General features: G+C 43.8%; 1 protein-coding gene across 1 annotated transcript in view; it reads right to left on the minus strand.

The window, feature by feature from the left end:
• DRD3 (dopamine receptor D3) overlaps positions 1 to 17,377 on the minus strand; it is a 53,681-nt gene that overhangs the window by 22,229 nt on the left and 14,075 nt on the right. Inside the window, exon 2 of the mRNA XM_003412984.3 lies at positions 10,903 to 11,015. Coding sequence (XP_003413032.2) covers positions 10,903 to 11,015 — 113 coding nt within the window. The remainder of the gene's footprint in view (positions 1 to 10,902; positions 11,016 to 17,377) is intronic.

Below are 17,377 nucleotides of genomic sequence, written 5' to 3' on the forward strand. Positions count from 1 at the left end.
CTTTGATGTAAAAGAACCCGACCTTTCTGTGCATGTAGTAGTGTGCTGATAAATGGCCCCAAACTAGCTCTCTGAGTGAAACAAACGCTTATTTGTAGCATTTGCCAATTTTCATGGTGTCAGTACTCCCACCATGACCCATTTTAAAGCTACCATCAAAGGTTTAATAATGGACTCAAAAAAACATCCTGAAATTTTGCTAGTCAGCTCTTACTAGTCAGTGGGAGCCGACTCCAGCCCACTGCTGACAGTTGCATGCTTTCTAGCTCCTTGGAGGCTACCATGAACTCAGCACACTGTAAGTGTGGAGATCACCTTTACAAAGGAGGACTCAGAGACAGAGGAGGTTAAGTGATGAACCCATGAGCCCACAGAGGTTATTGCAGAGCCAGATCTCCCGCCTCCAAGACCGCTGTCTTTCCTGAGTACCCGCCTCCCTCCCAAGCGCATTGACAAGTCTCTGAGGCCTTTTGGGGACAAGAACTTCCCTGGAAAAATCTGTGTTGGGAGCACCATGGATGCCTGGAACTGAGTTTCCCCAATTAGCTTGATTCTATTAATTGCCTTGGGTGGGTGGGTTGGGGGGGAAGGTCCTGTTAAAACGCCGATTCCCAGGCCATATCCTTGGAATTTTTGATTAAGAACTTCTCCCTGGACCTTTTGATTAAGTACTCCTGACGTGGAGCCCCGGAATGTGTATTTTTAACAAGCAACTGAATCTTGTGGTTGGACAAATTTGACAAAGTCTGCATGAGGGACATTTTCAGTGTCAAAGATTGTTGTTAACTTGGAGAAGAAGTGAGAGAAGAGACTACATTTACCACTGTTACATTAAAACTTTTTTTTCTTGTTATTTTTGAAACGTGATTCAACTTTTAGAATAAATTGGCACCCCCCCTCCCTCCGCTCCCCATTTGATTCGAGGGTTTTGCTGCCGGGAAGCTACAGGTGACTGAGACTTTGAGGCTGTTCCAGAATTATCCATGGGAGGGCACCAGAATGCAGCAAGAACCCCGCCGGCTTGTGTGGGGTGAGACTCCCAGCCCACCTTGGGGCTCGCCAGGCCGTAGGAAGGGGGAGAGGGAGGGCCAGGGCCCTCTGTTTTCTGGAGCCCTGCAGGGACCCTGAATTCCCACCATCGAAACTGCTCAGCCTCTGGTTTCCTCTTGAGCGACTGCAGATGACCACGGGCTGTGCCAACACAACCTGGAGGGTAGACCTGACCTTGGATGGGGAGGCTCAGCCCAGGGCTCCCTCTGACCATCTGACCCACACGCTGGGGCATTCCAGGGCCCAACCCTGGCCCGTGTACGCTCTGCGCCACGCCCCCACCTCCATCCATACCAGGCCGCCTCTCCTCGCCTTGGTTTGAGCTCCTATCCTGAGCCCTTTCTGGTGTGGATTATGCCACTGACTTGAACACTGTCAGTGTTTCCAGGTATGAGTCTGTGGACTGTACAAACACACTGAGTGGGGTCTGAATCCCCGCTCTGCCACTTAGCTTGTAGGCTAGCGATTTAACCTCTCTGATACTCAGTTTCCTCCTCTGTGTAATACCCCAAAACCCACTGCAGTCGAGTCGATCCTGACTCATAGTGACCACATAGGACAGAGTAGAACTGCCCCATAGGGTTTCCAAGGCTGTGATCTTTACGGAAGCAGACTGCTACATCTTTCTCCTTTGTAGCTGCTGGTGGGTTTGAACCACCGACCTTTTGGTTAGCAGCCGAGCACTTAACCACTGTGTCACCAAGGCCCCTTATCTGTATAATAGCGATAATAATTCCTACAGAGCGAATGAATGAGATTCTTTCTGCAAAGTTTTTAGCACATAGTAAACATTCAAAGGGCATTATTATGCTAGCCCAAGAGATCTGTGGTTATATCAATGGGTTTATGGATATCCACTGTTCGTTACTGATTACTGGGGAGCATTCAATTTATTTACCAAACAAATATATAGCACTTTCTATGTGCCAGGCACTGTTCAAAGTGCCTTACAAATACTAATTCATTTGATCCTCATAAAAACCCTTTGAGGAAGTTTCCATTAATCTCCACTCAATAGATAAGATAACTGAGGCCCAGAGCAGTTAATTAACTTGCCCAAGGTCACATTTCATTCTGTTGTGCCTAGGATCTCTATGAGTCAAAACTGACTCAATGACATCTAACAACAATAACGAGGTCACATTGCTATTAAATGGTAAAGCCAGGATTGAAGGCAGGCCATCTGGCTCCAGAGCTAGGGGGCCCATGGTGTGATCCCCCACCTCAGCATCTCTGCAAAAGGCAGTATGTTATAGTAGAAAGAGGCTGACCAGTTCTTCATACACACCTGCTAGCTATGTGATCTTGGCAGGTGACCTATACTTTCTAGCTTCAGAATCTTTATTTGCAAAATGGGGATAACACACGTATCTTGCAAGATTGTTGTGGGCGTTAGCAATAATGAATGAAAAACTCTTAGTGCTTGGCACATAAAACCAAACCCATTGCCCTCGAGTCAATTCTGACTCATAGCGACCCTATAAATGGTTGTTGTAGACTCAGCCCCAGACCTGTGGTGACCTCATGCATGACAGAAGGAAATGCCGCCCTGTCTTGCACCGTTGTGATTCATGAGGTTTTCATTGGCTGATTTTAGGAAGTAGATTGTCAGGTCTTTCTTCCCAGTCCATCTTAACCTGGAAGCTCTGCCAAAACCTATTCAGCATCATAGTGTCCTGGAGAAAACATTCTCTAACTCCATTGAAGTAAAAATCAAAACAGATTTATAGAAGCCAAAGTAACATTGTAATGGGGGATCATGAAACCTCAGGCTGAAGCTCACAGATCTCAAGAGAAAATGCAAGTCATGAGTAATTTTAGTGCTGAAGGGGGAAGTAAAATTACAGTATTCTCATTGGTTCACAGTAAATGAGGTCAGTCCAAGGGGGACGAAGTAAAGCACAATCTTTAACGTTATTGGTTACATGAATACATTGATAGGCTAAAAGATATAATCGAAAGACATGGGGTCAAGGGGGAGTTTCAAGTTGGTTACAAAGCAATGACATGACAGATATTCTCAGGGATAGTTGATTAACAGTTACCTTGCTCAGAGCTTTAGATCTCCGGAGAGTGGAAACAAAGAGTTTCCATGATGGGTTACTTTGCCTAGTATGTCAGAAAACCGGAAGAGATGGAGATCAAAAGCTTCCATGATACCAACTGCTCTGACTGGGACCATAACAGAGGGTCCTGGACAGAGCAGAAGAAAAACTGTAGAACAAAAAATCAAATTTTTAAAAAAGACCAAACTTAATGGTCTGCCAGACTGGAGGAACTCCAAGACTATGGCCCTAAAACATTCTTCTCAACTGGAACAGAAGCCATTCCTGGAGACCACCTTTCAGCCAAACTATAGACAGGTCCATCAAATAGACAATAACACCGGAGAGGAACGTACTCCTTAGAACAATCAATTATACGAGATCAAAAGGGCAACATTTTGCCCAAAGGCAAAAATGAGAAGGCAGGAAGGAGTAGAAAATCAGGATGAAAGGAAATGGGGAAACTAGGACACAAAGGGGGAGGGTGCTGATATATTGTGGGGAATGAATCCAACACCATGGAACACTTTGTGTAGAAACCATCAAATGGGGAAACTAATGTGCTCGGTAAACTTTTACCTAATGCACAATAAAAATAATACTAAAAAAAGGTTAAGGGGACAAAAAAAAAATTTTTTTTTCCATGAAGTATTCACATTCTTTAGCCTAACTGCAAAGAAACCCATTTCTTTAAGGATAATGGGTTGGTTCCCAGGCAACGAAGGTTGACTCTAGAGGAAGGGCCACATGGAGCTGCTAGGCAGCAAGTACGAAATCTAGATGAAAGACTACATTGGGCTCTTAGGGTTAGTTCAGTCACTTTATGGATAGGTCAGATGCCTCTCTTTTGATTCTATATCCCTAATCATTAGCGTCAAGCCCTGGTGGCTGAGTGGTTAAACCTCGGCTGCTAACAGAAAGGTCAGTGTTCAAACCCAGCAGCCACTTTGTGGGAAAAAGATGTGGCAGTCTACTTCCATAAAGATTTCGAGCCTTGGAAACTGCATGGGGCAGTTCTGCTCTATCCTATAGGGTCGCTATGAGTCGGAAGCGACGCCATGGCAGTGAGTTTTTTTTAATCATTAGCAATACACAAGCCTCCACTGACAGGTGAATAGAGGCTATGTATGAGGTGCACTGGCCAGGAATCCAGCCTGGGTCTCCCATGGAAGGTGGGAATTCTACCAGTGAACCACTAACAACCTCAAATAAACGGTAGCTGTTTTTGTTGTTGTTTCTAGAGCTGTGCAATTTAGGTTAGCCTGGAGGTAGCCATGCGTTGAAGACATAGGAAATGTGTCTAGTTTACTCCAAACTGCAAGGAAATAGCACCTACAGAGGTGGGTTGTTGGCATGGCCAGAGGCTTCTTCCTTGGTGCCTGATATAGGAGATAGCATTGGAGCCATTATTCTCTGTCCTTGAATGTGGCCCAATTGGAGATGGACTCACAAGGCCACATCAACTGGACCCTGAGGTATAAAAATAATAGCTAGGACAATCTTGGAAAACATCTTTTAGGGAACTTTTCACATAAAATAATCAAACAGAGCACAAAAGGGCCACAATTTTCTACTCTTATCTGTTTCTATTAGCATTTAGTAAATAGTAAGATTTGGTGGATCCAGGAAGATCTCTTGACTGTGAATCCCGTACCAGTGATTATTAAGAAAGACAATTCAAAATGTAGAATCATGGTGATTTGGCAGTTTTTAGCTAATCTGTGAAAAGGTGAAGCTTTCAATGATTTTACCGATTTGTAATGTTAATATACACTTAAAACAGAGGTCCCCAGGCTGCGGAAAATTCCACTGCCTCAAGCAGCTTGCTTGGCATGCCCTAACAGCTTTACATTAAAATCCTGGTTCCCTTCTCTTTAACTGCTGCCCCAAACTAGAGGAAATTGGTGGAAACCAGTTTAGGCACCATGTTGACATTCAGGATAACCTTTTAGCTCATTAAATACCTCCTGCATAGTAACTTTTTTTTTACATAGTAACTTCCCGACTCTGGGTGGAGTTTAACCACCATTTTCTGAACACGCGATGCATGAAGTTATATGTAAACTCCATTGTGCCTGCGTAGTACGATTAAGACTGATGTGATGTAACTTGTATGAACTTCCTACTTGTAAACCTCTTAAAAGTAACCTTCCCCCTCGCCCACGTCAAGCAGTCTTGGTGGCAGCAGCCCCACCTGTTCCTTTCCTTGCACAATGAAATAAAGGTACCTTTCTACTCTCCCACCTTGGACTCTTGTTTATTTATTTTTATTGTACTTTAGTTGAAGGTTTACACAGCAAACTAGTTTCTCATTAAACAGTTAATACACATTTTTGTGTTGTGACATTGGTTGCCAACCCGCTAACATGTCAACACTTTCCTTTTCTTGACCCTGGGTCCCCCATTACCAGCTTTCCTGTCCCTCCTGCCTTCTCGTCCTTGTCCCTGGGGCGGTGTGACCATTTAGTCTTATTTTGTTTTATGGGCTTGTCTAATCTTTGGCTGAAGGATGAACCTCAGGAGTGACTTCATTACTGAGCTATAAGGGCGTCTGGGGACCATAGTCTCAGGGTTTCTCCAGTCTCTGCCAGACCAGTACGTCTGGTTTGCAGTCTGTTGTTTATTAGCTGAAGCAAGTAACACTGAGCAGAACCTGGGGTTTCCACCCAGCCACATACTGATGATTCTGTAATATTCCTTGGACTGGGACAGACATGGCTCTGGCGGCATGCTTGTCCATTTTCCCACTTTTGCCTCTTGGAACATATGGTGAATAAAATCTTTCTTTTTGCTTTACTATAACTTTGTGGCGATTCTACCCTAGGACATGCCCCATCTTCACCTCCACCAACAAAGGGGCCACTTATTGTAATCCTGGCCAGGGAGTCAGGTGACTCAGATACTAGTCCCAGACCTGTGCTAAGAGGTGGGATTTCAGGCAAGCATGTAACATTGCCGGACGAACAGGAGGGAGGCTCCGATGTCTCTCCGACTCTCATGTTTGTGACTGGGGTCCATGTGGCTTATTATTGTACTGAAAGTCTCAGAATCCTTGCAGAGTATAACCTCCGGCCATCCCAAGATAAGGGTGGTGGGTGGGGTTGGGGAACTGGATAAGAGTGCCTCTTTAGGAAGCCGTCAGTGATGGTGGAAAGAGTCTGGCCTGGGTTGGAGGGCCTGACTTGAACTCCCTGCCTGGGTTTAATGAGCCCCAGAGCTCTGTGTGGCCACTTTTCACCACCTTTGATTTGGTCAGACAGGGGCTCAATAAATCTTTAGTTCTGTGGACTCCCCTTGGGGAGCTGTTGAAGGAGAAAGCTTTTTGCAAATGATTGGAAAGCCCTTTGCAAATATAAAGTGCTTATTTACATGCAAACTAAAAACCCAAGGTGCCTGTGACTCATCTGGTACCTATTGTGCTCGCTGCAAAGACTCGGAGGCTTGCCTCTGTGATGGGTGCCATTTGAGAGCCACTTAAAGAATTCCCTGGTGAATGAATTTGGTTGCATTATTCCCAGGCTCCTGAAGGAGGACGCTGGGATCATGTCCGCCTGGTCTGACACATTCTCAGCCCTCCTCCTGAGGTAGATCTGACCCAGATGCATAGGGAGGGGGCTGGCCCACTGGGGAGGCAAGGCACTACGGGGGTGGGGGCTCCTGCTCACGAGGACTTCCCACTCTGCTTTTTAAAAAGGAAAAGGTGGCATTAATCCAAGCACCCAGAGCTATGCCTAAGAATCTAATGACAATAGTATTACTTGGTTTCAAAAGCCTTTTTATCATTTCCCTTTCTTTCCTGCAGTCCTTACCACCCTGTTACTACAAACCAGGGCTTCATGACCAAAAAATTCTGAATCCATTTGGTCATGTTTGTCAGACTGGTGACTGGCATTGTGTGAAGACCAAAAGGTTTATGTGAATGACTGCATTTTTAATGAATTGACCAGCTATTTGGCACCACATGAACAGAACTTAATGCTGTGTATTGTAAACTACTGTGAAGGATAATAGAGACAGCTTTTCCAAGGGTTATTTTCATTCCTAGCATGGGGTGGGGGCTCTGTTTTGAGGCTTGGTGAGGATTGGCTTTATAGAAATACAAGCCAATGGAGCCTCTTCCACTGGGGTCTAAGGCAAAGCTTGTTCCTCTAGGTTTCAGGTAGGTGAGTGCTATGCATTCTGGGAGTTTCCTAGATGGGACAGAAGCCAATTCAGGGTTTACTCTTATTCGTTGTATCTTGAGTGGTTAAAGTGGAGGCGTGTGTTAGCATGACTATTGCCAGCAAAATGGTGCCCTTGTGTAATTTAGAAAAACGTGCCCGCCTTCTGGCTGACAAATTGCAAAAGATCACCCCCTCTAGGCTGACTCTAGGATTGGCAAATGAGACACTGGCTGGATTTCCATTCCCACATCCTTGGGCAGGGCACAACCTGCACAGCTTCAGCCATCATACTCGTGGGTACGTGACTATGTATGGGTACAGTGTACAAGCACACGCTCAAGAGGGAAGGGAGCAGGGCGAGGAACTCAGAGAGCTGGGAAGGGGCTGCCCCAGTGCCTATTCTAGAAGCTGTCTATAATACAGCTCTTCTCTCCTTTCTCCCAAGGCTAACATTCTCCCCATCTCTCACGTCCTTCCTGAAGATGAATGAACACTGCTTGACCTCAAGCAGTGACCGTTGAATTCAAGTTGATATTTTTTGTTCAAGGCTGTCTAATAGACACAATAGGGAGATTGACAGGTGATAAAAAGCTAGGTCGAGTATATGTGTTTGAGGTGGTGAAAGTGATGATAAAACAAACCAGATGCTGTCCACTACTTTTGCAAATAATGTATTCCAAAAAACAAAACAAAACACATGTATTAAATGTCCAGAGGAGCCCTGGTGGCACAGTGGTTAAGAGCTCAGGCTGGTAACCAAAAAGGTAGGCAGTTTAAATCCACCAGCCACTCTTTGGAAACCCTATAGGGCAGTTCCTCTCTGTCCTATAGGGTCTTTATGAGTTGGAATCAACTCGATGGCAATGGCTTTGGTTTTTTTTGGTTAAATGTCCAGAAATCATACAAAAGACTTAGAGGCTATAAAAGGAGTTCTGTTTCCGTAGAGCTGAAAATATTATAAAATCTCTCACTATCCTTTCATTTTTTTAACAGCTTTATTGAAATATAATTCACATACCACAGGATTCACCCATTTAAAGTATACAAGTACCATTGAATCCTATACGTTAGTATGTTAACAAAGTTATGTAACCATATTTAGTATATTTATAGTAAGTTTAGTATATTTGTAGAGTTATGCAGCCATTTCCCTTTATTTTTAAACACACTCTTTAGTGGTATTATTTCCAACATTATGGGCATGTTCTTTAATTTTCCTTCTCAGTTGGACAGCATATCAAGCGATGTAAGTTGAAGACCTTCCAGGTGGCTGGCTGGTCTGCCATACCACCACAGGATGGCGTCCATTCTTTGGTTGTTGTTGTTGGGTACTGTCGAGTCAGTTCTGACTCATAGCAACCCCATTTGACAGAGGAGAACTGCCCCAAAAGTTTTCTAGGCTGCAGTCTTTATGGGAGCAGATTGCCAGGTCTTTCTCCTGTACAGCTGCTGGGTGGGTTAGAACCACCAATTTTTAGGTTAGCAGCTGAGCACTTAGCCATTACTCCACCAGGACTCCTATCCTTTGGTTATTGTTCAAAGTTCCCATTTTAGCACATAAAAGGAAGTTTAGGGGTGTCAATGCAGAGGGCAACAAGGGCCATGTGAATGGCAAATGGGGAAGTGAAGAGGGCTCGCACTAGTATCTCTAGCAAAAGGTAGGTTGGAGAGGCCAGGACATCATTACAGAGATAGCATTAGGAGAGTTGAGAGGAAGCTGAATCAATTGGAGGAATCTTGAAGGGCCCCATGGAAAAGTAGCAGTTGTAGTAGACATTTGGACACAAGAAGGTTATAGGGCAATCTAGAAAGAGATGAGATTGGTTGAGGGCATATCGTGAAAAACTTTGAATGCCAGGCTGTGGAGGTAACTTTAACTTTTATTCCTCAGGCCGAGGAGACACTGAAGAGTTCTGAGTAGGGCCATGGACATTAGAACTTTACTTTGGGGGGATTAATTTTGTGAATGGTGTGAAAGATCAGTCAGGAGGCTGTGGCAGAAGTCCCTGTGATAAGTCATGTGAGCCTAAGATAAGCAGGGGCATTAAGAATGGAAAAGTAGGGAAGGTTGTGAAAAAATGGCAAAAGTGGAGTCTATAAGCATGGACTGTTGGATATGCGAGATGAGAAAGAGAGAGGAGTCAGACAAAACCCAGGATTCTAGGAGAAAGGCAGTGTCAATGAAAGATTATCAAGTCAAGAGGAAAGCCTTGAAGTCCTTGGTTTTGAAAATTTTGAGACATTTTCAGTTGTAGGGGTCAATGGGATATCTACCAATGGGTAGTAGTGTAGTGGGAACTCAGGGGAGAAGTTAGGAATGTGGCTAGAGATTTGGGGACTCTGAATCACAAAACTTATGATTATTAACTTGGTGTCAGATAGTCATGTGTTCAAGTTCTGGCACTGCCCATACCAGCTCTGTGAGTTAGTGTAAATTCCTCAATTTTTCTAAGAAACTGGAAATAAAGTTTATATTATTATATTATCTTAATAAAGATAATAGGAGTTATTTTGAAGATTAAATGAATTAATCACTGGAATGTGGTAAGTTCTTAATAAATGGAAAATCTTATATAAGATCACCTGATGGAGCTATAGGAGCCTTGGTAGTGCAGTGGTTAAGTACTTGGCTGCTAACAGAAAGGCCAAGATCCTTGGTGCGAACCACCAGCTTCTCTTTGGGAGAAAGATGTCTACATCCAGAAAGATTTACAGCCTTGGAAACCCTATGATACAGTTGTACTCTGTCCTACAGGGTCGCTATGAGTTAGAATCAACTGAACAGCAACAGGTTTGGTTTGGTTTGGGGTTGGAGCTATGGAGTGGGTGGATGATATTACTGGGAGAAAGAGCATAGAAAGAGAAGAGATGGGAGGGGAGGGAGGTGGGAGAGGACCTTCAGAAGGAAAGCATGGAGGCTGCAGACCAGCAGAGAGAGGATAGGCTAGTGAATTCAGGTACTCTTTTTTTTTTAGGTGGATGGAGTGGGGTCAAAATCAGAGAAATCCACTCTAGCAACCAAAAAGGAATTTAAAAGCCTCATCATTCCTTACTCACTTTCCTTAAGGCTATGAAGAAAATATGTAGATCACAGTCCTACTTTCTCAAATTGCCTTTCTCCCTCATTCACTTCTCTCCTTGCTTCCTTTTTGCAATTCCTCCCTTGCTCCTCTCTCTCTCTCTCTCGCTTCTCCGCCCTTCCAATAAAGAAACCCCAAAACAACAGGAAAATTTCCTCCCAACTCATGTGTGCTCACTTTTTTGTTCTTTTCTCCTGCCCCCCTTCCTCCCAATTAGAAATCACAAGAGCCCAATCCAAAGAAGGGTGGAAAAACAAAATCAGAATCCACTTTAGGGAGCAGGGGAGAGGAAAGGCTAGGAAAATTTATAGGATAATTATTTATTTCCAATCACAGCGGTTTATTCTCACTCACACCATGACCCACATTTGAAAAGAAAAAGAGAGGAAAGAAAATGTCCCAGGAAAAAAGGAGTGGCAAGTTGCCCCTGACCATGGCCCCCAGTGCCCTAAAATGCAACCTATGCCTCAAATACAATGAGAGCAACTTCCCCAGGCCAGTTTCCTCCTGCCCCCAGTGTGGGCCTCTCCTCTCCTAAGCCTGGAAGAGGAATCACAGCCCTACCTGTCAATGCTGATGGCGCAGAGGTTCAGGATGCTGGCTGTACACATCATGACGTCCAGGGTGACAAAAACATCGCAGCAAATGCGGCTGAAATGCCAGACTCCACCTGTCACCTGGGCATCAGAAACAAGGATATTAGTGTTTCCCTCTGAAGGAACAGCAATCCAATCGACTCTATGGCCTTCCACAGGCCGCCAGGTACAGATGCTGATGTGCCCTCTCTGTGGTTGGTACTGTCATTACCATAGGGCAGGCAGGCATTGAAAGAGTGCCAGGCTGCCCAAGATCGATCACTCACAAAAGGACAAATTCACAGACTGTTAGGACATCAGTGCTGGAAGCGATCTTTGGAATCAATTAGTTCAGTGTTTCTTCAAGTGTGGTTGGTTCACAGTGGGGTGACCATTAAAGATAAAGATTTCTGAATGCTTCTCTAGACCTAATGAATCAAAATCTATGGATCTAGGGCTCATGAATCTTCATTTTTAAATAAACACCCCCAGTCACACCAAAGTTTGAGAATCGCTGACCTAGTTCAAACTCAGGAGGCAACTAAAGCTGATCGTAGTTAAGTGATATGCCTGTAGAGGCACTAAAAAAAAAAGAATTTTTTTTTTTTTTTTAGAAACACAGCTGGTAGTAAAAGAGCTTGGGTGACTGCCAGATGTGTGTACTGTGCCAAAAATGCCTCTCAGAAGCCCTCCACCCAGTGGAGAGCTCACCAGATACCCAGGAAAGAAGCCGAGAGCACATTTTTCATAAAACTTACCTCCAGAATGAAAATTGATCTAGCTCCTGGTTTCAAAGCTAGGAAGCATTCTGCAACATCACCTGTAAGAACCTGTGTAAAGTAGGTCTATGCCAGTATGCCTGCCTTGGACACCCCTGTTCAAATCACCAAGTAGTGGGGAGAAAGGCTGGGTCCAGAGGATTGGGAAGGAGCACGGAGCTTTCTCTACAACACACAGAATTAGTGACGATGACCCCAACCTCATGCATTTACATATGTGTTCTGAGTTCCATAATTTACGCTTATTAAAAAGTGTGGAATTTGGGGTGGAGCCAACATGGCACTATAGACAGAAGCACAACACCATCCCTCTACAGTTAAGACCCTAAACACTAAGTAAAACAGTTATAATCGTCAATCCTGGAGCCCTGAGTGGCAAATGAGGGAATAAAGAACTCAACCAAGCACCAAATGGAGTAGGAGGCTGACACAAAACAGAGGACGAGGAGAGCTGCAGAGTGTAGGTCTTCTGCCAGCTGGCGCAACATGGCCATCTTGTACCCATCAGCCACAAAGAGAGGTGGACAAGGAGCACAGGAAGACAACTTCATGGAGCTCCCAGAAGGAGATAGAGTGCCCGATAACCAGGAATACAAGCTTTCCCACCCCCCACCCTTCGTCCCTCTGCATGGCCCCTGATGCTTTCCAGTGAGATGCCAGCTTGCCACTTGGATTTGCCCTGCCCCTGGCCACTGGTTCATTCAGTGCCATTTTTTGTTGTTGTTATTTTGCTTCTTTTTGTTTCATCTCTCTCTCATCTTCTTCCTTTCCTTTCTGCCATCTAGCTGGCTCTGTGCGCCACCTCTGCTCTTTTTCAATGGCAGCAGCTTCCTCTGTCTTCACCGTCTCTCTGGTGAGCTCTCTTGGGACTTTTTTTTCTTTTTAGTTTCTTGACTCTCTCTACCTTCCTTCCTTTCCTTTCTCCAGGTGCCATATCTGCTGCTTTTTGACAGGCTGTGCTACACCACTCAGCTGGGGAACCACTGACACTCGGCTTCCCCAGTCCACACCGCCACACCAGTAGGCACCCTCAGAGCATTTTTTTTCTCTCTTGGTTTCTTGTCTCTCTCTACCTTCCTTCCTTTCCTTTCTTTTGATCACCTGGCTGAGTGTGCTGTCCCCACTGCTTTGTGATGGGCTGTACCACACTGCTCAGCTGGGGAGCCATTGGCACACAGTTTTTTCTCCAGTCTGTGCAGCCATACCCATGGGCTCCCTCAGGCATTTTTTTTTTTCTCTTGGTTTCTTGTTTCTCTCTCTACTTTCCTTCCTTTCCTTTTTTCCGACCACCTGGTGGTGTGTACTGTCTCCACCGCTTTTTGACAGGCTGTGACACACTGCTTGGCTAGAAGCCACTGACACATAGCTTCCCTGGTTGGTGCCGCTACACTCTTGGGGCAGTTTTTTTTTTTTTTTGCTGTTGTTTTTGACTTCTGTTTCTCTGTCTTCTTACACACACCCACTTAGCTCCACACATCACAGCCTCCCCTTTCCCTCCTGCCTAACTGCACCATGCACCGAGCACCACACCCCCAAGCAGCACAGGTGTGGATCACTGAGCTGTGTCCTGCACAGACCCGCAGCATCACCCTGTCAGCCCCAGTACGTGCCACTAACAACCCATACCCCTCCCTTCCTCTCTGCTATACCTGCCCTGCTGCACTATAGCTGAGCGACCTGCCCTGCCCACCTGGACAAGGTGGTGAGTAGTATCGTGCCCACAGAAGAGCAAACAACAAAGAACACCCAGCCCACCTGCCCACGCATAACCAAATAAAACAAAAAAGCAGTAAAAAAAAAAAAAAAAAACCACAATCAGTAAACGAAGAAAATAATTCCTGGCTGTCCCGAAAACAGCAGACAATATCAAAACATAAAAAAATGAGATAGGATGGGTCCAGAAAACATCTAAAATAAAACAGCAGATGACCCTCCTGTAGAAGAAAAGGTACTGGAACTACCTGATGGGGAATTCAAAACTCTAATATTCAGGGCTGAAAAAAAGCTAATCATTAACTTTATATGATAAGTAAAGCACTATTGAAGAAGAGTAAAGCAGGAGGACTCACACTACGTGACCTCAAAACCTGCTATATAGCTACAGTAGTCAAAACAGCCTGGTGCTGGTACAATGACGGACACATTGACCAATGGAACAGAATTGAGAACTCAGATGTAAACCCATCCACCTATGGTCACCTGATCTTCAACAAGGGCCCAGCGTCCATTAAATGAGGAAAATACAGTCTTTAACAAATGGTACTGGCAAAACTGGATGTCCATCTGTAAAAAATAAAACAGGACCCATACCTCACAGGATACACAAAAACTAATTTAAATTGGATAAAAAACTAAATATAAAACCAAAAAAAATAAAGATCATAGAAAAAAAATAGGGTCAATGTTAGAGGCCCTAATACATGGCATAAATAGGACACAAACCATAACTAACAACACACAAACACCAGAAGATAAGCTAGATAATTAGGATCGTCTAAAAATTAAACACTTACGCTCATCAAAAGACTTCACCAAAAGAGTACAAAGAGAACCTACAGACTCGGACAAAAATTTTTGGCTATGACAAATTCAACAAAGTTATTGTCTCTAAAATCTACAGGAAAATCTAATACCTCTACAAGAAAAAGACAAATAATCCAATTAAAAAATGGGCAAAGGATATGAACAGACACTTCACTAAAGAAGACATTCAGGCATCTAACAGACACATGAGGAAATGCTTGCCATCATTAATCACTAGAGAAATGCAAATCAAAACTACAATGAGATACCATCTCACCCTGACATTATTGGCACAAATCAAAAAAACAGAAGATAACAAATGTTGGAGCAGCTGTGGAGAGATTGGAACTCTTCTGCACTGCTGGTGGGAATGCAAAATGGTACAACCATTTTGGAAAATGATATGGTGCTTCCCTAAAAAGCTAGAAATAGAAATACCATACGATCCAGCAATCCCACTCCTAGGAATATATCCTAGAGAAATAAAAGCCTTTACACAAATAGACATATGCACACCCATGTTCATTGCAGCATTATTCGCAATAGCAAAAAGATGGAAACAACCTAAGTGCCCATTAACAGATGAATGGATAAACAAACTATGGTACATACACATAATGGAGTACTACATAACCACATAGAACAGTGATGAATCTGCAAAACATCTCACAATGTGGGTGAATCTGGGGGGCATTATACTGAGTGAAATAAATCAATCACCAAAGGACAAATGTAGTATGAGACCAGTATTACAAAAACTCATGAAAATGTTTACACACAAAAAGAAACAATCTGTGATGGTTACGAGGAAGGGGATGGGGAAAAACACTAAATAGACAATAGATAAGTGGTAGCTATGGTGAAGTTGGTAAGACAGTACACAATACTGGGGAATCTAGCACAACTTGACCGAGGCAAGTCATGGAAGCTCCATAGACACATCTAAACACCCCGAGGGACCAAATTACTGGGCTGAGGGATGAGGACTATGTTCTTGGGAAACATCTAGCTCAATTGACATAACATAGTTTATAAAGAAAATGTTCTACATCCTACTTTGGTGAGTAGCATCTGGGGTCTTAAAAGCTAAGATACTCCACTGGTGTCACCTGTCTGGAGCAAGAATTAAGAAAACCAAAGACATCAGGGAAAGGTTAGTCCAAAGGACTAATGGACCACAACTACCACAGCCTCCACCAGACGGACTCCAGCAGAACTAGTTGGTGCCGACCACAGCCACCAATTTCTCTTTTTGCACCAACTGCACAAAGGGTCCTGGACAGAAAAATGTAGAACAAAATTCTAACTCAACTCACACATACCCCCCGCAAAAAACAGACTTACTGGTCTGACAGAGACTGGAGAAATCCCAAGAGTATGCCTTCCGGACTCCCTTTTAACTCAGTACCGAAGTCACTCCTGAGGTTCACCCTTCAGCCAAAGATTAGACAGGCCCGTAAAACAAAACAAGACTAAATGGGCACACCAGCCCTGGGGCAAGTATGAGAAGGCAGGAGGGGACAGGAAAGCTGGTAATAGGAAACTCAAGGTCGAGAAGGGGAGAGTGCTGACCTGTCGTGGGGTTGGCAACCAATGTCACAAAACAATATGTGTATTAATTGTTTAATGAGAAAGTAATTTGCTCTGTAAACCCTCATGTAAAATACAATTAAAAAAAAAGTCAGAAATTTAGGTAATTTCATTTATAGTCTGTTGTTAGCTGCTGTGGATTTGATCAACGACTCATGGCGACCCCATGTATGATGCCGCCTGATCCTGTGCCATCTGCACGATCTGTCATGGATAGGGCTGTTGTGATCCATAGGCTTCATTTTCTGATTTTTGAAAGTAGATCCCCTGGAACCTATTCAACATCATAAACCCCAATGCCAAAGAGTTGATTCTGACTCACAGCGACATTATAGGATAGAGTAGAACTGCTCCATAGGGTTTCCAAGTCTGTAAATCTTTATGGAAGCAGACTGCCACGTCTTTCTCCAAGCATATTGGCTGGTGTGTTCCAGGTGTATTGGCCGGGCATGGAACCCCGGTCTGCCTGCGTGGAAGATGAGAATTCTACCGCGGAACCACCAATGCCTCATGATTTAGAGCCTAGTATATTTTTTTATTATATTTAAATTTTTTTTATGTAACCTAATTGAACCAGGGAGCTGTGTCGGGGAGATTGTCACTTTCAGAATGTCCACAAATGCCGTTCTTGGGCCTTGAGGATTTTGTCAGTTTTAAGCTTTATGGCCTTGGCTGTAGTGGGTGCTCATGGTACCCCTACCGAGAAGGCTCAGTGGCTATTAAGAGGTAGGGAGAGTGAGAAATAGGTATAGTAGCCTCTGAAACACAGTCTCAAAGAAAAAGCCGGTATTATTCAAATGATTGTGCATGAAAATTGTGCTGTTCCCCTGTGCAGTGCCCTCATCTAAGACTCTCATGTATGACCAGATAGGTGCACTGTTCATTCCTGTCTTATCCCACCGAAGCAAGGCCTGAAATACTATCTACCCTCCTCCTTCCCTAATAACTTTTCCCCCTTTGGATTTATTTTTATCCTGCTATTTGGGACTCTATTTTGAGGAAACCCTGTCCAAAGATCTTTTGTTTAAAAGCAACAATGAAAAGTTCCAACTAATGAAGTCGTCGTAGAAATAAGTAAAGGTTGATTCACAGGAGTTGTGAGAAGGAAAAACACTTTTTAAAAGGGGAGCCGAGCTCAAGTCATAAGAACCCAGGGATTTAAGGAAGCCAAGAGAATAAAATATGGATTCGCTCATTACAAAGGCCAGAAGCAAGCTAAAAAAGCTCTTGCAAAAGTTGAATTTTGTATACTAAATCTCAATTTGGCATTATGTCTACTATGTAATTGATAACTTAAACTGGGGAAAACCATCTTTTTTGAATAATGGTGAGTTGGTGTTTGTGAATGTGTATTGGGGTGACAGCAATGACAAAATCCAGTTCTTTTTGGGTGTTTATTTGTTCATTCATTCATTCATAAAGCCAGGACTTGTGACGCTCCTGGTACTTAGCAGGAGGACATGTTATGTATGTTTCAAGAGATTTTAATAAATGTACTACAGGCCCAGGCCTTGAAACACTTAAAATATCCCTGGGGAAACAAGGCATTCTTACGTAAAATAATGAGATTAT

This window comes from Loxodonta africana, chromosome 1 (genome assembly GCF_030014295.1).
Source record: "Loxodonta africana isolate mLoxAfr1 chromosome 1, mLoxAfr1.hap2, whole genome shotgun sequence".
Lineage (NCBI taxonomy): Eukaryota > Metazoa > Chordata > Mammalia > Proboscidea > Elephantidae > Loxodonta > Loxodonta africana.